Here is a 21,035-nt window from a genome sequence, read left to right as displayed (position 1 = left end):
CAGCCAGGTATGACGACGGACCGTCAACTCACTTGGCATGAAATGCACGTGCTGCCCACAGACACAAGGGGTCATCTCAAATATCTTTTATGCTTTTACATGTGTATTAAATATGTCTCTACTGATTATCTTATATAGCTAATATCTCTATCCCCAAACCCGACCCCAAGTTCCGTCAGCAACACCCGTCTTGGTTTTGCTTTTAAGACGACCCCACCTACCTGTTTCTTTTTATAGTGATAGTGAGACTCAATGGTATCTACATCCTTCATAGTTTCAGTATTAAAGTTGTTATTCTTTACGTCTGCTATCTTTTATTATGAAGCTAAGTCTAATTTCAAAATGGACATTCAAAAAGTGTCATTTGTTATACAATATCATCGCACACTAATTTGCATAAAGCCATGGTCTGCTCCAAATAAGTCTCTTCGGACTTTGACAAAACTGCATTGCTCATTTCTGCACTAATATCTCCTCAGTAAAATCTTTTTTTAACTTTTCCTATCTCCCTACCACTGAGACTGTAGTTAGGCCGAACTTAGTTCAACAGATATTTTACATATTAACTACCTAAATTGTAGATATAAATGTGAAAAAACAGTTTTTTTCTATTTCCGACAGTACTTTGGTGAAATTTTTCACTGATGTATACAGTGCTTTGTATCTACTTTATATATCTTTTCTAAATTTTTGTTTTTATTCTAGAATTGCTTGAGTAACATATAATGAGCTCGTGGAATTGTTTTTAACCATAATGCCCCATTAATTCAGCAATTGTGCTTGTAGACATGATAGAAAACAATTATGGTTTCATGAGAAAGTAAGATTATTTATGGATAACAACTTCTTTTATTATATATGATGCGACGTTATTATGGTTTCATGCACCAAAAATATTTTTTCGAATGGAAGAACTTCTGAGATGACTGTCTTTAGCCATTTAATTAATCAATGTGTTTCACCACACCAGACATGTTGCGATCACTTGTGTCAACCGAAGAAATGATAATTCTGTACCAATTAACTTAAATTTAAACACAGGTTCAATAGAGGAAGGAACATTTGGGGGAATTATTGTTAACTCCCAAATTCTAGTAGTCCGAAATGTGCCATAGACTATAAGGATGTGATCATTTGCACCTACTCCAAAGCCAAACAGGCTGAGTTACAAAATTTGTTCAGCTATTATTCAAATTTACAAAGACCACGCCCACCCTTCAGGCCTCGTGTCTATTAATATTATTATCAATTGTAAATATCAATAAAATGTGTTTGTTTCCTGAATCATTTGAGTATTAATAAATATTTATGTGCTTAATAGAGACATACTTTGCCAGTCTTCAGTAAAGTGAATATAATGACTAAATCAATTGATGTATAGCCTGGTCGGTTGCTTGTTCCAGTCCTACATTGTTTCATGGTAGTTTGTCTCACCTATCCCTGTGTGAATTCAAACTTCAGCACCATGTATAGAAGTTATTTGTCCTATATACACTACTCTACTTTCGATAGGGATATATCGATCTTTCTATGATAGATAAACTATATAATATACTATAATAAACTATAAAATGACAAACCTTAGTGTCATTAACAGGGATGGCAATTTTCCGCTGATCCACAGATTTCCGCGGATTTTATTTCAAATTGTTCAATTGTGAATTGTCTAAATCCATTGAGAAACCCTCAGCCCAATGACACAATATTAAGTTTTCCGCAGAAAATAGATTTTCCTGTTGCCATCCCTGCATTAAGTCTAACATATGAAAAAATTGAATGGCATTGTCTAATTATCCTTGTCGAAAATTGAGTAATATGTCATTGCATCATTGGTTTGTCCAGACCTCTAAAAGCCATTATACATTGGGCGGTGGGGTAGCCTCTTGGTTAAAGCGTCTGCTCGTCACGTCAAAGACCCGGGTTCAATTCCCCACATGGGTATAATGTGTGAAGCCCATCTGGTGTCCCCCTGCATGATATTGCTGGAATATTGGTAAAAGCGGCGTAAAATCATACTCACTCACTCATTCCATTATACATTGTCAGAGAAATTTAACAAAATAATGTCTGAAAACATTTTTTGGTTGTTTTTCTTGGGTTTCAGATTTGCTTTCACCCTCATTCTAATACTGTACCTTATTTATCCTACAGATCATCAGCCATGACACCAGAAGGTTCCGTTTTGCCCTGCCTTCACCCGAACACATCCTGGGACTGCCAATAGGTACAAAAACACTGTCCACCCATTGGCCAGTTGGTACTGCAGATTGTAGAACCAGGACTTGTATATACGTTTATAGCCCACTTGCTTATGTTGTATCAGAATTCATCATTTTAGTTGATCTAGTTAACTAAAGAATCAAGCATGAAATCTATGACGACTACTTGTCCATATCTATTTGTTCATTAACATGAATTGATATATTATATTTATTATTTTATAGTTTATTATAGTATATTATATAGTTTATTATAGTATATTATACTTTTGTATTTTTATGTATAATTTATTCATACATGACATGTATGAAATCACTTGGGTTTGATACACTGCGAATATTTGCAAGATTGATGATACAGCATTAAACAATAATCACTCACTGACAGGGTCTGATGGCAGGTTTTCTAGTCTGTCACTGTTCAGAGCTGTCTAGGTAGCTTCGTTTGTGTTTCTGAATTATTAAATACACAAAATTAACGAAAGAAACCAAGCATGATTATTCCATATGTATGTTTTAGATCAAAATGATCAATTATTAATTGATTATGAATTGAATTTTCAAAATATGGTTCATGCAGCTTTGAAGTTTTAATAAGTTTGACTTCAGTTTGCTAGTCATGGCTTTGATAAGATAGAGCATAAATAGTTGTAACATTGTCTAAAACATATATCACTTCCACTCTCATTTGTGGGGCGCTGGGGTAGCCTAGTGGTAAAAGGGTTCACTCGCCATGCCGAGGACTGGGTTTGATTCCTCATATGGGTACAATGTGTGAAGCCCATTCCTGGTGTGCCCCGCCGTGATTTTGCCAGAATATTGCTGAAAGCAGCATAAAACCCTCCCTCCCTCCCTCACTCACTCTTAGTTTGTTCTCTGTGTCACAGGCCAGCACATCTACCTGACTGCCAGGATCGACGGACAGCTGGTCATCCGTCCGTACACCCCTGTGTCCAGTGATGATGACAAGGGATACATGGACCTCGTTATCAAGGTAGGACGTATTCATACACTAACCGTTGTCAGTACTTCACAAGTATTGTGTAGATTTCGTTCCTCCATCAAACGTGGGCTTTGTGATTTATATTGGCAGGTGAATCGTTTGAAATTAACAATCTCTGAAATATTTACAATGCACAGTAACATATGGTACCCATGAAGAATCGAGTTGGAACTGGTCTTCAGTAACCCATGCTTGTCATAAGAGGCTACTAACGGGATCAGATGGACAGGCTCGCTGACTTTGTTGACACATGATATCATATCTCCCGATTGTGTAGACCGATGCTCATGCTGTTGATCACTGGATTGTCTGGGAACTCAGGTCTGAATATGTATCAAGTACCTTCATTGTCATGAATTCCAACTAAATTTGTAGCTGAGGTGGCAGTTACCATTGTAATAGTGCTATCGCAGTGGGATTCTGGGTTGAAATTGACTTTGATCGTAACATCAATAACTGTTGGTTGAGTCACCATCATATGGCTTTGTGGACAATTTGGGGCTATTTAAATTAAGGGGTATTGCAATAGTAGTGAACAAACTTGACAATTAGATTAATCTAAGTATTAGAAGGGGCAGTTGGTACCGGTGGTTAAAGAACCAGTTCGATTTCCCACATTGGTACCATGTGTGAAGCCCATTTCTGGCTGTTCCGTTTCTGCGGTTTCACCCCGCCGCGACAGATAACAACTTTTTGTGTTTTCAATGATGATAGTTTCTTAAACAACTTTTTTGGTGGAGTCCGGAAAATTTTCAAATATAAGAAAGCTGTTGGGTATTAGTAAATGATAAACATGTGTACTATTTATATTTCAGTGGCAATTTTGTACAATGATCAAATTTGCAATTCATCAGTCCGTTTCTGTCTCAAACGGACTGTAGTAATGAACATGGTACAGATATTTTCCTCCCTTTTGCTGCCCAAACCCAAGGGAAGTAACTCTAAATCTGAAATTCCTGTAATTTCTTGCTAACCAGCTACACAGGCATGAAATTGGTCTTAATTTTCCCTAATCACAACTAATGAAACTGTCAGTCTTTATGCCCACTGTCAACAATACTACCTTTAAATACGGTCCTGTTATATGGTATGCTATGTTTGGTTGTCATTACTCTTATGTAATATATTGCTGTGTCTGACATTCAACAAGAAGCTGAGAGACCCAGACAGGTTTTGCTGTGTTTTGACCTTATGTTTTATGTAGAGGTCAGCTCTACAAAATGCACAACAGGTCAATCATTATAGGAAGGTTTAGATAAATAAAGACATTTACAACAAAATAATTATTTCGCCAACGTGACTGCCCGGCAGCAAGGATGCTTAGTTTGAGACTAAGGTTAATCCATGGTGTCTCCTACAGGTGTATTTCAAGAATGTCCACCCCAAGTTCCCCGAGGGAGGCAAGATGTCTCAGTACCTGGAGAAGATGGAAATTGGAGATTTCATTGATGTCCGTGGACCCAATGGTTTGCTTGTGTACGAGGGGAGAGGTGAGTAGAATGAAGAGCGATTGCATAAAAGAAAATGTTTGCGCTATTACTTTGATAATAATGTCATGTTTTATTTTTCAATTTATTTTTTTTGCATTCAACATCTATTAGAGGTACTCTTCCATATACAAGAAGCTAAATGCACCACACCCATGTTCTGCACCAAATATCACCTGTTTGAAAATATCTATGATCATTTAGCATCAGTCATCATGTTAAAAGGAGCAGCTCTAAATATTGAAAAACACGGCCATTTTTCTGATACTGAATGAATGTACATTTTAAAAGAAACATAAAAAACATACTCAGAAATCATCCAATCATAACTGCCAATTGCTCTGAAAGCTCTCTTAAAGAGCTGCTTGTTGAATCACTGGTTCTGATTTGGTGTAGCAGAACCCAAATGAAACCTGTGTCAGTGTTAGATGAAGAGAGACAACCCAGCTTAATGAAGATGACCTTTCATGAGAAAGAAAAGTAATGAGAATCATTGTTGCAGCAGCATGCCAGTTGTATCAAGTTCTCTGTGGTTCTGTTTAGGCTGTTACAAGATCCGTCCTGACAAGAAGTCCGAGTCGGAGACCAAGTTGGCCAAGAAGGTTGGGATGATTGCTGGTGGAACTGGTGAGTGATTAAATGGTGGACTTCTGGGCAAAGTCAGGATGTTGAAAGTTGTCAGGTCCCCAATGTTTAAGTAAAATAGTGTGTCCCAGATTCAACCATCATAAATATTCAGGCTAGAAATGACATTGATCACCCCATGCTTGAGGGGCGGTGAGGTAGCCTAGTGGTTAAAGCCTCCGCCCGTCACGCCGAAGACCCAGGTTCAATTCCCCACATGGGTACAATGGGTGAAGCCCATTTCTGGTGTCCCCCCGCCGTGATATTGCTAAAGTATTGCTCACTCATGTGTAAGAGGTGATGGACAGGGTCAAGCTGTCAGGTTCACTCATTTGGTTGGTACATGTCATCGTATTGCCCACCATGAGGCGCGGTGGGCGAGCTGGCTAAGGCGCCAGGCTAGTGATCTAGCGAGCATGAGGTGCTGGGATCGAGCCCACCCGTGACCGGTGGTAAAAACCGTGGAGTCCACTTTGTGTGCAGACTCTTTCAGTGTTGTCACAAACCCTAGTGTACAGTACACAATCCTGTGCACTTAAACGAACCCACGAATCTGTTGATAGATGACCAGATGGTGGCCGCATGAATACGTGCAAACACCTAGTTGCGGGTACAGCAACGTGCAGTAAAACTTGGACAAAGTACTGTGACTATGTGTCCCAGTCCACCCAGCTGTGAATGGGTACCTCGCCGTGAAGAACTCTTTTAGGATGGGAAATCCCCGGAAGAACTGATAAAAATACGTTGAGATTGACAGCCTTGAAACATACCAGCGCCTTGAACATACACTAGTGCGTGGATAAGTGCACTATATAAATATCCAGTGATAATAAATAAACGATAGTTTCCAAATTGTGTGGATTAATGGGGACGATGTCAATTATTGCCAGACTGCTGCAACAAAACGAAACTAAGCTCCACACACAACCCAAGAAGAGCAGCAATGTATTCCCTCCATCTTGCCATTACAAAGACAGTTACATTGAAGCGATCAGACTTGTAAACTGTATTCCCAACCAACTTTCATTTCATGTATAGGCCAGTGTATGACTGTAATATTTCTTAACAACCTATTCTGTAGAATTTTGGACTGTGTAGATTGTGTATGAATCTGGTGTGATCCGTCCTTGTGACCCCTTTCTACAGAAAGCTTTTTGTGGTCCTCAAAATTTGGTTAATCTACATTCATATATGGTAGGCCAGTTCATGCCTGTAATATTAAGGGGCAGTGGGGTAGCCTAGTGGTTAAAGCATTGGCTGTCACGCCGAAGACCCGGGTTCGATTCCCCACATGGGTACAATGTTTGAAGCCCATTTCTGGTGTCCCCCGCCATGATATTGCTGGAATATTGCTAAAAGCGGCATAAAACTAGACTCAGTCAGTCAGTCAGTCATCCTTGTGACCCCTTTCAACAGAAAGCTTTTTTTGGTCCTCAAAATTTGGTTAATCTACATTCATATATGGCAGGCCAGTTCATGCCTGTAATATTACTGAACAACCTATTCTGTAATGTTGTATGTGTGTTTTTGACTCAGCTGTGACTCAATGACTTCCTACTCAGGTATTACCCCGATGCTGCAGTTGGTCCGCCAGTCCCTCAAGGACCCAGATGACACCACGGAGATGTGGCTGCTGTTTGCCAACCAGGTCAGATTCTCTGCCTTGTCATGACAAAAAGGTTAAAGGAAGTTGTTGTACAATGATTTGTTCGGCCTCAGATAGAACTGCTGTTTGCCAAACCATGGCTATGTTCCACAAAGTGATCTTTGTGCTTTGAGCTTCATGGAATAGCAGGGGCGGACCCATGATTTTGGAGAAGGGGGTGTACATATATCATGAAGTCCAAAGGTTAGGGGTAACCTGCTCCTCAGGGAATTTTTTTTTCAAGGGGAGAAGGGGTGTGTGCAACCCCCCCATCCCCCCCACACACATATATGCAAGGGCTGTTCAATAAGTAATGGCAACAAGAATGTAAAAACATACTGCATTAACATACAAAGTTGAGATTTTCACATTCCTTCGAAGTACTCCCCTACTCTCTCTATGCATAATTTGAGGCGGTCGAGCCACTTATTAAAGGCATTATGGTAATCGTCTTTTGGTATGTCTTTGAGTTCTGAAATCACGGCTTTTGAAAGGTCTTGTATCTGTGAAAATTTCCTGCCAGCCAGTCGTTCTTTCAATATTGGGAAGAACCAGAAGTCACACGGTGCTAGGTCGGGACTATATAGGGGATGAGGCACAAGGGTCATTCCTTGGCTGTCTATATACTCCGTAACAGCCTTTTTCTTGTGGGGACTCGCATTGTCATGGTGGAGCAGGTCGCGACTTGTTCCCGTCTCAGGTCACTACTTTTCCAAACCGCCTTCGTGGTGTAGTGGTTAGAGCGTCCGCCCGGAGAGCAGAAGGGCGCGGGTTCGATCCACGACCACGTCATACCAAAAGACGTTAAAATAGGGTACTTGTTGGTCCCTGCCTGGCGCTCGGCATTAATGGGTACAACAAGGACTGGTCGGCTCGGAGTCAGTATAATGTGTCTGAATGGGGTATTCATGCTTCACTGCGGCATGGTATCTCAGTGGGCTAGCACTATAAAACCAGCTTCAGTCTGGGCTAGTACAAGCAGCTGCACATACACATACACACGCATGCACGTCGTCGTCATATGAGCGAAATATTCTCAAGCACGACGTTAAACCCAATTTCACCTCACCTCACTACTTTTCCACAGCTTCAACCATCTTAGGGAGGACAGTGTTGCAGTAGTAAACTAAATGTGCAGGGGTTATATTTGATATATAGATATGATAATGGTGTTGCCATTACTTGTTGAACAGCCCTCTAACATATACATATACATATACACTCCTGAATTGTGTCTAGGTATGTGCATGTATTTTTCCAGATATTATCTAAGAAGCAGTTGTTTTACAGAGTTACATCCCTTTGTTACCAGGATCCTGTAATTGTCAGTGTAACACTAGATTGTACCTGGTTATTATTCTTGGTTTGACCTGGTTTGTCAATCCTTGACCTGTACTTATGCTTATCACCAGAGGGGTGAATAATCCGCATAGCTCAAGGCTGCAGTGATATAATGAAAATTCTGTTATAAAGGGGAATCAAAGCATTCTTACTTGGCAAATGTTTTCCCGACATGTACATAGACTCCCCTGTTTTCACAGACTGAAGACGATATACTGCTGCGTCCCGAACTGGAGGAGATCCAGAACAAGTATCCCAGCAGATTCCATCTGTGGTACACCCTGGACAGGCCCAAGGAGGGGTATTCCCAACCAACTTTCATTTCATGTATAGGCCAGTGTATGACTGTAATATTTTCTTAACAACCTATTCTGTAGAATTTTGGACTGTGTAGATTGTGTATGAATCTGGTGTGATTCATCCTTGTGACCCCTTTGTACAGAAAGCTTTTTGTGGTCCTCAAAATTTGGTTAATCTACATTCATAAATGGTAGGCCAGTTCACGCCTGTAATATTAAGGGGCAGTGGGGTAGCCTAGTGGTTAAAGCATTGGCTGTCACGCCGAAGACCCGGGTTCGATTCCCCACATGGGTACAATGTTTGAAGCCCATTTCTGGTGTCCCCTGCCGTGATATTGGTGGAATATTGCTAAAAGTGGCGTAAAACTAGACTCAGTCAGTCAGTCATCCTTGTGACCCCTTGTGACCCCAAGCTTTTTTGGGTCCTCAAAATTTGGTTAATCTACATTCATAATATATGGCAGGCCAGTTCATGCCTGTAAAATTGTATTCTGTTATGTTGTATGTGTGTGTTTGACTCTGTTGTGACTCAATGACTTCCCACTCAGGTATTACCCCGATGCTGCAGTTGGTGCGCCAGTCCCTCAAGGACCCGGATGACACCACGGAGATGTGGCTGCTGTTTGCCAACCAGGTCAGATTCTCTGCCTTGTCATGAGAAAAAGGTTAAAAGGAAGTTGTTGTACAATGATTTGTTCGGCCTCAGATAGAACTGCTGTTTGCCAAACCATGGCTATTTACCACAAAGCTATCTTTGTGCTCTGAGCTTCATGGAATAGCAGGGGCGGACCCATGATGTTGGAGAAGGGGGGTGTACATATATATATCATGAAGTCCAAAGGTTAGGGATAACCTGCTCCTCAGGGAATTTTTTTTTTCAAGGGGAGAAGGGGTGTGTGCAACCCCCCCATTCCCCCCACACATATATACGAGGGCTGTTCAATAAGTAATGGCAACAAGAGTGTTAAAACATACTGCATTAACATACAAAGTTGAGATTTTCACATTCCTTGAAGTACTCCCCTACTCTCTCTATGCATGCAATTTGAGGTGCAATTTGGTCAGCCACTTATTAAAGGCATTATGGTAATCGTCTTTTTGGTATGTCTTTGAGTTCTGAAATCATGGCTTTTGAAAGGTCTTGTATCTGTGAAAATTTCCTGCCAGCCAGTCGTTCTTTCAATATTGGGAAGAACCAGAAGTCAAGACGGTGCTAAGGACTATATGAGGGATGAGGCGTCGGCACAAGGGTCATTCCTTGGCTGTCTATATACTCCGTAACAGTATATTGTGGTGGAGCTGACTTGTTCCCGGGTCACTACTTCACATTTTTCCAAACCGCCGCGAGGTGTAGTGGTTTCAAGCGTCCGCCCGGAGAGCAGAAGAGCGGGTTAGATCCGCGACCACGTCATACCAAAAGACGGCGTTAAAATAGGGAATGTACTTGTTGGTCCCTGGGCTGGCATTAATGGGTACAACAAGGACTAAAACCGGCTCGGAGTCTGGGCTATGTCTGAATGGGGTATTCACTGCGGCATGGTATCTCAGTGGGCTAGCTTGCTATAAAACCAGCTACAAGTACAAGCAACTGCACATACACATGCACATGCCGTCCAATTGAGTCATATGAAGAAATATTCTCAAACTACTCGGCGTTAAACCCAATTTCACCTCACCTCACTACTTTTCCACAGCTTCAACCATCTTAGGGAGGACAGTGTTGCAGTAGTAAACTAAATGTGCAGGGGTTATATTTGATATATAGATATGATAATGGTGTTGCCATTACTTGTTAACAGCCCTCTCCTCATATACATATACATATACACACCCTGAATTGTGTCTAGGTATGTGCATGTATTTTTCCAGATATTATCTAAGAAGCAGTTGTTTTACAGAGTTACATCCCTTTGTTACCAGGATCCTGTAATTGTCAGTGTAACACTAGATTGTACCTGGTTATTATTCTTGGTTTGTCAATCCTTGACCTGTACTTATGCTTATCACCAGAGGGGTGAATAATCTGCATAGCTCAAGGCTGCAGTGATGTAATGAAAATTCTGTTATAAAGGGGAATCAAAGCATTCTTACTTGGCAAATGTTTTCCCGACATGTACATAGACTCCCCTGTTTTCACAGACTGAAGACGATATACTGCTGCGTCCCGAACTGGAGGAGATCCAGAACAAGTATCCCAGCAGATTCCATCTGTGGTACACCCTGGACAGGCCCAAGGAGGGTGAGTGGTAACTTGTGTCTAGCACTGGTAATAAGAAATAGTGTGACCATTGTACAGATAAAACATAAAACACAGGTTTTTTCCTTATCCTGACTCATGATCTTTTGCTTATCTCCCTTTCCCTTTCAAATGGTAGTGGAACACTTGAATCCCTGTAGTTCCCGAAGCGGACATATAAATATACGGAAAATAAGGAGAGAGTGACAAGTATGGGCACGTCACATGATATGGTTTGCGTGGGAAAGGGCAAGGGAGGTAACTCGTGGGTGAGTGTATTTATCGTCCTTTGGGAACCTCAAGGGATTCAAGTGTTCCACTACCATTCGAAGGGAAAGGAGACAAGCAATAAGCATGAGTCAGGATAGTATAAGTATTAATTATACTCTAAAAATTTCATTTTTACTCAGAAATTTACATGCTTAATTGTGATTGTACCAAAAATATATTGTCTGTTAACTGTTATTGAAAAGAGGCGCAGTCAATTGCATTACTGAGGACTGTTTGTGTAACATTTTCAAGCCTTTCTTCTGTACACTACTTTGAGGAAAATGATTACGTGACAGATTAACTTTTCTAATTTAATGATTTGGAAGAATTGGGTTGTCCTTTCCCTTTTTTGTGGTATATACGTTTCACTATGTATTTGCTTGATTACCTGGCAGTTATCTTAAGAGAGTGTGATGCTGAACCTGGTGTGTGGTTATGGCCTCTGTCATGTGATCATCGTATCGCATACTCTTCCTTCATTATTGTTAATGATTATTATCAGCAAACCGATGTAGGACAAGTAATTTGAGGGAAAGTCTCACTTGGCTTGTCTTGGTCATTGAAACTGATTAGCTTTGAGTCTATAAACATAATGGTGCATGTATGATACTACTGTTAGTTTACTGATATACCAAACAAAGAAGAAATAGCAAAGTAAATAGACATTTGTTTTCTTCCTGGTGACAGCTTGTCACTTAGAGGTCCTGGTTACTTTGGCTAAGATATAAACACAGTATTCACTCTTCGGAAAACAAATCCGAATTTTTGTCATCGTTTCTTCTAATTATTTCATCAGACTCTGATATTTGGATAAAATCTGTAGACCCAGAAATAGAAACATTCTGAACTTCTTCCTTGTTTTGGGGCAGTGGGGTAGCCTTCTGATTAAAGCGTTTTTGTGAAGGCCATTTACTAAATGGGCTCAAATGATACTCACTCACTCTTCTTTGTTTCAGGATGGAGCTACAGCAAGGGCTTTGTAAGTGATGAGATGATCAAGAAGCACCTGCCCCCACCCAGTGAGGAAACCCTTGTCCTCATGTGTGGCCCCCCACCCATGATCAACTTTGCCTGCCTCCCTAATTTAGACAAGCTCAGCTACGCAACCAACATGAGATTCGCCTACTGAGATGCTACAACCACCCAAGTCTTTCATATGCCCAGCTGGAAAATCAGTCTGACGTCCATGGGAAAAGAGAGGTCATGGTGGAAATAAACACATCGCCTGTGTGCACTGCCGATTTAATTTTATCAAATTTGCAGATTTAATAGTTTATGATTTATTTTTTTAGAATTCAGCCTCAAGCATATTTAAAGAAAAGATACACATGCTTTTTATATTATTTTTTCTTAAAAAATACTCATGCTGCAGTATTAGTGTTGCAACATCTGATGCAGATGAGTTCGTCTCAGATTAATGTGTGTTGGGCTTTCCACCGTCTTCCCATCAAGATCAGCGGTAGACACATATCGAACTTGTCAGCAGGTCATGTCGGACCAGATTTTGGGAGAAAATGACATCCCTCTAAATTTTCAATAGTCTCGAACTAATTGACTGGTGGCTGTGTCTACCTCTGAAGATGATGCACATGTCTTCTGGCACCCATCCTGAAGGAGCTCCAGCAGGACATCCAGGAGGAGATCCAGATGGACCCCTATTGCTGACTTCTCTCCTTCATCTGTCTTCCCCATATTTGGTCTGTACAGACATGTAATCTAGAATAATCAATTTGTGTTGAACGCATAGTAGGCAACTCTCTTTTGTCAGTGTATATTTGAATTTTGTAGAAGATGACAGATTTTTACTACAGGGAATTTGTCTTTTCTTCTGGACAATAAGTTTATGAAATGGCAATAATCCAGCATTATGTTCAATATCTGTCAGGTGTTTCTTTTATTTTCTATCCAAGTTGGTGATTAAAGAGAGCAGACGTGCTGTGTGTCTAACACTGAGACCTTATTGGAAGCATTTCTGTGAACACTTGTAGAAACTATTTTGTCCTTGATACTTTGTTGTGTGCTTGTAACCAGGATGAATGTTCTTTGAAGCATTCCAAACATCATCCGTCCTCAGGGCATGTCAACCACAATCAGTGGGAAAGGAAACAGCATAATCACTGTGACCTTCACCTAAGTCTGTCCCAGTTTCAGAGTCCTCTCTCCAGAGGGCCTGAAAGTGGCAAGATAGCAATGTCTCTGTGAAGGTGGTTTGCAGCAGTAGTGCTGAGCTTATTACCAGAGATTTACGAGAGTCTTGGCTCTACAGCTGTTACAACATACACTGAGATATGAGGCCTTGTAATGTAGTGAGGGGCGGTGGGATAGCCTAGTGGTTAAAGCGTTCACTCATCACACCGAAGACCTGGGTTCAATTCCCCACATGGGTACAATATATGGAGCCCATTTCTGGTGTCGTCCCATGCCGTGATATTGCTGGAATATTGCTAAGAGCGGCGTAAGACTAAACTCACTCACTGTATATTATGTAGTGCCTGACAATTTGATGTTGGGGAAATTGTTGGTATTTCTTTATTTTTAAAAAGTATAATTTTGCCTCAGGTTTTACACACAAATTATAACTGTTTGCTGGACATGCCGGTTATCCTGAAAAATGAAGTGTTCTGTAAAATAAGGAGAATTGTCTCCCCTTTGAGAGGAAAGGATTTGATGACTTAACAAAGTCTTTGAAAAAAATATTCTTTTTTGAAACATTCCCCTCCCCTTTTCATCTCTTCCCCTCCCCGATGAGCTGGTCAGCCCTTTAACACGGACAGATGATGTTTGGATGTGGACGTAGACGTAGCAGGACTGTGTGTGCGTGTGGCCATAACTGCCATTAGTTTTCTTGTATACTCGGAGAGTATTTGTGTTTATACCCAATCAGTGAGTAAAGTGATATTCCCAAAAGTGCTATAAACATGTTATCAGGCATTGTGACGATATTGTATGAATCTGTAATACCTGTCACTCAGGATATACTGGAACAGCAAAGTGGGGCTACAACAATGGCTGGTATCAATACAACTAGTTGACGTCAGATATTACAGAATGTTAACTGAATTATGTTATACATTCACTTGTTTGCTGCTTGTTTTTGAGGGTATGGTATAAGTTTCAATTTGTCAGAGTTTTGCATTATCGGTATAATATATGTTATTTCTTTATTAGAATTTTCTATTAGCTAATGTAATCTTTTGCATTTTTCATAACCAGTTACTCTTTGATACATCTGAATAATATTATTTAGATCTTTTTTTAAAAAAATACCTTATACATATGCAACATTTTATCAGCCTTTCATTTTGTTTCTCATATGGAATCAAGGATGCTGAATGTTTCCTTGTAAACAAAATGAAGGGATTAATGTGTAGAATATATTTGGATAAATTCCTGTTATATGATACAAAATAATATAAATGTTACACATGCTAAGAAGTGTCATCCATGATAACAGTTGTTATCAAAGAGTATCTGTGCACACATGTATCTAAAGCCTGCATTGGCACAATTCAGAGCTTAAAGGAGAAGACTGCAGAATAAATATCCTGTACACATGTAACAGTGCTGTAATATTTGTTGAAGCCATGCAATATTATGTAAAATGTGTAACAGTTCAAAGATAATTGATGGCTGAAATCTGCTTGAGAGCCATGTTGGTGAGCCTGAAGTCTTGTGGAAAAGAAATAAAATTCTGTTATCTTTTCATTTGTGAAGTTTCGATTGTTATTTTTTATGGAAGGCTACGGTGGTCCAAGCCTCATTTTTTATGGAAGGCTACGGTGGTCCAAGCCTCATTTTTTATGGAAGGCTAAGGTGGTCCAAGCCTCTATTTTCATACCAAAAGACATTACAAGATGGTGGTATCTGTTTTCCTGATGCTGGGCACGCGCGCACGGACACACACACACTTCATGTTAATGCCTGGTATATCAGTAGACTCTTGTACAATAACAACTGCATTAGTCTGGACTGGGACAAGCAGCCACAAAGTTCCACATTCATCCCGATGTTAACATTATTAGGTAGCGCATATATTATGGTTGAATGAGAACCACCAGTAAAAACAAGGCGTTTCCTTGCTGTCATACTGACATCTACTGTGTTTTAGACCTCCAGTTTGGCCAGTCTTTTGAGCTCTTATATTGTGAGATGGGCTTTAACACGGTATTCTAGGTTACTGAAAATATTGCACATGCACATGCAGAGATGCCAACCCAAAAGTGTTGCAAATAGTAGTTTCAAGGATCGAACTTAGTAGTTTGACCATAAAATTAGTAGTCAACTAATACTTAAAATCATGATGGATTCTGAGAAAGATAACATTACACTAATCCAGAGTGAAGCTATAATTTCACATACCTCCAGCTGCAGATTTCCATTACTATTCTTGTCTCTTTTTGGTGAAAATATGTTTTTTGGTCTACATGTATATCCAAATTTTAATGAACTTTCTTCAAATTTCGTAGAATTTTTAGTGCAATCGTATTGGCGTAGTTTGAGGCTAAAATTCGTAGTGACTACGATAAAATCGTAGAGGTTGGCATCTCTGCACACATACCAGTTCCGACATGCTCGTTTCATAGTGCTAGCCCACTGAAGTACTATGCCACACCAACATATGTACAGACTTCAAGTGACCGCCTCCGTGGTGTAGTGGTTAGAGGGTCTGCCCGGAGTGCGGAAGGTCGCGGGTTCGATCCCCGACTGTGTCATACCAAAAGACGTTAAAATATGGTACTTGTTGGTCCCTGCCTGGCGCTCGGCATTAATGGGTACAACAAGGACTGGTCGGCTCGGAGTCAGTATAATGTGTCTGAGTGGGGTATTCATGCTTCACTGTGGCATGGTATCTCAGTGGGCTAGCACTATAAAACCAGCTTCAGTCTGGGCTAGTACAAGCAGACGCCACATACACATACACACGCATGCACGTCGTCATATGAGCGAAATATTCTCAAGCATGACGTTAAACCCAATTCCACCACCACCACAGACTTCAAGCCGACAATAGGAGATGGTGGGGTAGTCTTGGGGTTAAAGCGTTCGCTTGTCATGCTGAAGACCCTGGCGTGAATCCCATTTCTGGTGTCCTCTGCTGTGATATTGCTGGAATATTGCTAAAAGTGGCGTAAAACTTACCGGTAACTCGCTCACTCCAGCTGTCAAGTCCTTGCTTTTGTCTCCTGAATGCCAAATACCAGGAAGGGTAAAAAGTACCAACTTTTGGTGCGAGGCGAGTGGTAATCAAACACTCAACCTGCTTCTCTGGGCAGTGCCTATCCTCTACACCACAAAGATGGTCCACTATACCACACTCACTAACTCATTTATACAACAATAACAAGACGTGTTCATACATAAATATCGCTCATTTAATATCACTCCACATGTACACATTTGAATAAATATATTTACATTTGTTCGCCATATACAGTCATGCACATATATATATTTATATGACACTTTACAAATATGTATGATATGTATGGATCAACTCTTCCTTGAGCTTGTCCTCTGTGATACAACTTAGTTCTGATAACCTGCTACATGTTGTACAGTTTTGATACTATGCTGAAATGAAAATAATTATAAATAATTAGAATGGTTAAAGCTCTTCATAATCCCCACAAGAGCTATGGATGTTGCTGAGTAAAAGAGGAGTCAGCCAGTTTGTTTGAGAGTAAATTGTTTAAAAACTAACATTTTGGAATTTCCTCAAATCACTTTTTTTCACCACAACTTGAAGAATACTAAACATTTAAAGTTGATGAGTGATCTGGAAAACAATAAGCAAATGCCAAGCTATGCATTGACAAACTCTATGGAATGAATATGTTTTGGGATGGCAACTTATTAATGAAGTACAAATTCCAGTACTTTTTGGGTTGAGTCCCATCTGGTATTCTCAGAGTAAAGCACCTACCGGTAATCACCAGCACACAAACTCTGCAATCTAACATATCCAGCAACTGGGGTTTCCATAAAAATTGAAGTCTTAATCAAATACTTTGTGTAATTCCACATTAGACCCTCCAAAAAGCAGTAGCAGCACATAGTAATATATCCTAATATACCAGATAGAAATAGTAGTAAAAGAAGGCGCTAGATACTAGTCATGACAGTGCATAATGTAATATTTGTAACAAATTATCTAGGGTCCAGTGAGAACTAAAATTTAAATAAAATATATATTTTTAGAATTTTAGCCCTTATATTGTTTTCCAAGCAAAAATGAGATAGCTACCTGTTGATGATGCCCAGTTGTTCATACTTAAAATAAGGCAACACAAACTCAGCCTGACACGTCACAAAATGACGAGATATACTTGACACAATACACAAACCCTACTCCCTGAGGAAGTATATACAACCATTATCTTTCATGTTAAATGAATAGCCTGCATCATATCTTGCTTTTGATACACAATTATTCAAAGAAGAAAAAAAGAAAGAAAACTTTCCACAAAGTTTGTATTTTATAGCTGAGGTACTGAGCTTTAACACAACTTGTTCTCACCATATCAGTGTTCTTGGGTCGGTAGTTTTAAGGTGAGGTGAGATGAGTTGACAATCGTTTAAACTATCACGACCCAACATATATGGTATATTTACAATTTGTAAAGGTATTATCACATATATCGCTAACAGTCTAAGGCCCTGTTTTAACCTGTGAGATCTCCTGACACCCTGTCTTTTCCTTCTCTTCACACAACTCCTGATTCACAATCTTCACACAGACAATTTCAGTATCTAGCACTGGCCTGGAATCCTTGCCTAATGGGCACTGGAGGAGGTCAGTTGACCTCTATTTAGTCACTGGAGGTCAGTTGATCTCCATGAGGGCACTGGAGGTCAGCTGACTTCCATGTGGGCACTGGAGGTCAGCACTTAGGATCTCCATGAGGGCACTGGAGGTCAGTTGACTTCCATAGTCACTGGAGGCACTGAGGGAGAGGTCAGTTGACTTCTTGAGGGCACTGGACTGACTTCTACGTGGGCACTGTAGGAGGTCAGTTGACCATGTGCACACTGGAGGAGCTCAGTTGACCTCTGTGTGTCTCTCCTCTGTCATTGTAGCCACTGGAAAGTTCAGCTGACCCTTTGTTCATCTCTCTGTTGATTTCCATTCTAACAACTTATCAGAGGGCACAGGATGAGATCAACTGACCTTCCATCTCTCATGAGTACAGATGACCTTCTGTTTATGTCTCCTCTGACATTCTTGGTTGTCAGTGACCTGTCAAAGGCCACACAATGTTCAGCTGACCTGACATCTGCGTCTCATCTGTCATTGACAATTGACACTGGATGGGGTCAGATGACACTCTGTTCATATTTCCATTGATTCCCTCAGTAACAGGGCACTGGAATGGTCAATGGACTTGATTATTTAAGGTGACCTGTTCATCTGAACATTCCTCAATGGTCAGTCACTGGGCACTTGATTACATCAGTTGACCTTCCGTCTGTCTCTCCTCTCACATCTTGGACACTGACCTCGTTTGTCAAAACAGTGTCTGAAACAAGAACTTCCTTACTCAGTCTCCATCCATCTAACTGTCTCATGAAAATATTATTTCCTGTATTTTAATGAAATTCACATAAAGGATTACTGTATCAGCATTGTCATCACAATACATGACCATGTCATCACAATACATGACCATGTCATCACAATACATGACCATGTCATCACATTAGATGTCATCACAATACATGACCATGTCATCACAATACATGACCATGTCATCACAATACATGACCATGTCATCACAATACATGGTTTAACATCACAATGCTTGAGACCATTTCATCACATTATGACAATGTCATGCTATGTATGTGTATGTCATGGCTGCTTGTACTAGCCCAGACTGACCATGGTTTTATAGTGCATGACCATGAGATACCATACGCAGTGAAGCATGAATATCAGTCATCATTATACTGACTCATGTCACCAGTCCTTGTTGTATCCCATTACATGCCTCATCGCCAGGCAGGGACCAACAAGTACCACCATTTATCGCCTTTTGGTATGACGTCATCGGGATCAACCGGGATCCTTCATATGACCTGACCATGTCACTACATCACGGACCATGTCACATCACCATGTCATCACAATACATGACCATGTCATCACAATACATGACCATGTCATCACATTATATGACATTTACTTATGTATGACATTAAACTTGCTGTGTATGACATTACAATCCTAATATGTGACCTTCACCCTCATATGACATGACATATACCTGTTCTAGACATGCCATTAACCTGTGTAACCAATGACATTTAGCTGTCAATGACATTTTACTTTTGAATTGCAAGACATTTATCTGAGTTTGACATGACATTTTACTTTGTGTGACATGACATTTATCTTTGTGTTACATGACACTCCCTGTATGACAAAACATGTATTGTGTATTAGGTTACATAAACACATACCTGTGTATGACATTGGAGCACTGTGAACACACCACAGCGATGTTATCAAATGGAAACAGCACCTCCTTCTCCTCACACATCTCACAGAAGAAGCCTCGAGCCTGGCACAGCTGGGGACACAACAACATGTTTTAACACTTTATAATCCAACTTTGCATAAACAGGCTTATAAGTCATTAAAGCAAAACATTATAGTGAATTTGTTGCAAATGTTCCTTTTCCTAGATACAAGTTACTTACCAAGAGAAAAGCATTCCTTACATTCGAGAAAGTGTATACATATCCATGAAGATTGAGGACATCACATACCCCTTAATTTGATTCCACAACAAAACTGTATGGGTGTGTGGTTTAAAATTACCAGCTCAATGGTGCCGCAGTGTGTCACAAATGATTTCATTGGTTGATATGAAGACTTGGTTGTGATGTATATCTAAGATACCATCTATCTCGTGATGCTTAGGGGCTGTATGGATATGTCAGAAAGTGGTCAATCGAGATAAAATCCAAAAGTGTTGTATTTCTATCAATCCTGCTCAAATGACTTTGGATGCATTGTTGAGTGTGTCAAATGACCTTTGCTCTTGAAATTATCAATAATCAAAATAATAATTAATGTCTACAGTTCAGACAGATGATCTATCCGTATGTCCACAAATCTTACCTCACAGTCTGTCTTGATGTGCTGTGCCCATGCCGAGTGGATCTGTGCCAGTTCAGACAGCAGCGTGCATGTCTGTATGTCAACGGATCTTACCTCACAGTCTGTCTTGATGTGCTGTGCCCATGCCGAATGGATCTGTGCCAGTTCAGACAGCAGCGCGTATCTGTCTGTATGTCCATCAGATCCTTCATGCTGTAGATGTCGGAACTCTCCACAAAGTGCTGCCGAGCCTGCAGCAGCAGCAACAGCTTGGTCTTCATGGCACTGGGACACAGCAAGATGTACTTCTTCATCACCAGCATCTCCTCTCGCAGCTTCTGTAACGTCAGAAACAGGATCTTGATGAGAATCACGAAGCAATGAGGCTCACCTCACTTTTATTCCAGCCTTGATTGCAGATTTTGAGATGACATTCATCATCCATGTGCTTTCAATGATGTAGAAGTTTATTCTGGACAACCTTCTCTTAAAAAAGAGCAAAGGGTAAGAGAATAACTTCTATTATAGCTGTGATAGCAGTTTTAGAGATGACTTTCAAAGTATCATCATCATTGTGGAAGTCGAAGTTCATGACATACAATTTCACTTACAAAGCGAAAAGGACTGACTGAGTTTTGGTTTTACGCCGCTTTTAGCAATATTCCAGCAACATCACGGCAGGGGACACCAGAAATGGGCTTCACACATTGTACCCATGTGGGGATTCGAACCCGGGTCCTCGGCGTGACGAGCAAACACTTTAACCACTAGGCTACCCCACCGCCCCACAAAGCGAAAAGGAAAGGAG

General features: G+C 40.4%; 2 protein-coding genes across 4 annotated transcripts in view; one reads left to right on the top strand and one right to left on the bottom strand.

Moving 5' to 3' along the window:
- Positions 1 to 14,829, top strand: part of LOC124264587 (NADH-cytochrome b5 reductase 3-like) — a 33,791-nt gene extending 18,962 nt beyond the window's left edge. For all 3 annotated transcript variants that reach the window (XM_046699335.1, XM_046699334.1, XM_046699336.1), the window contains exons 3-9: positions 2,152 to 2,224; positions 3,107 to 3,213; positions 4,583 to 4,712; positions 5,253 to 5,336; positions 9,167 to 9,252; positions 10,758 to 10,857; positions 12,081 to 14,829. In XM_046699335.1, the coding sequence (XP_046555291.1) occupies positions 2,152 to 2,224; positions 3,107 to 3,213; positions 4,583 to 4,712; positions 5,253 to 5,336; positions 9,167 to 9,252; positions 10,758 to 10,857; positions 12,081 to 12,253 (753 nt within the window). In that variant the 3' untranslated portion in view covers positions 12,254 to 14,829. The remainder of the gene's footprint in view (positions 1 to 2,151; positions 2,225 to 3,106; positions 3,214 to 4,582; positions 4,713 to 5,252; positions 5,337 to 9,166; positions 9,253 to 10,757; positions 10,858 to 12,080) is intronic.
- Positions 14,830 to 16,478: 1,649 nt separating this feature from the next.
- Positions 16,479 to 21,035, bottom strand: part of LOC124264586 (differentially expressed in FDCP 8 homolog A-like) — a 29,827-nt gene continuing 25,270 nt past the window's right edge. Inside the window, 5 exon segments of the mRNA XM_046699333.1 lie at positions 16,479 to 18,019; positions 18,108 to 18,641; positions 19,585 to 19,694; positions 20,342 to 20,419; positions 20,422 to 20,565. Coding sequence (XP_046555289.1) covers positions 18,575 to 18,641; positions 19,585 to 19,694; positions 20,342 to 20,419; positions 20,422 to 20,565 — 399 coding nt within the window. The 3' untranslated portion in view covers positions 16,479 to 18,019; positions 18,108 to 18,574.

Source organism: Haliotis rubra, unplaced genomic scaffold, assembly GCF_003918875.1.
Source record: "Haliotis rubra isolate DU_JTF1 unplaced genomic scaffold, ASM391887v1 Scf93, whole genome shotgun sequence".
In the NCBI taxonomy this organism is placed as follows: domain Eukaryota; kingdom Metazoa; phylum Mollusca; class Gastropoda; order Lepetellida; family Haliotidae; genus Haliotis; species Haliotis rubra.
The sequence above is the reverse complement of the archived record's forward strand: the minus strand, read 5'-3'. Positions and strand labels throughout refer to the sequence as shown.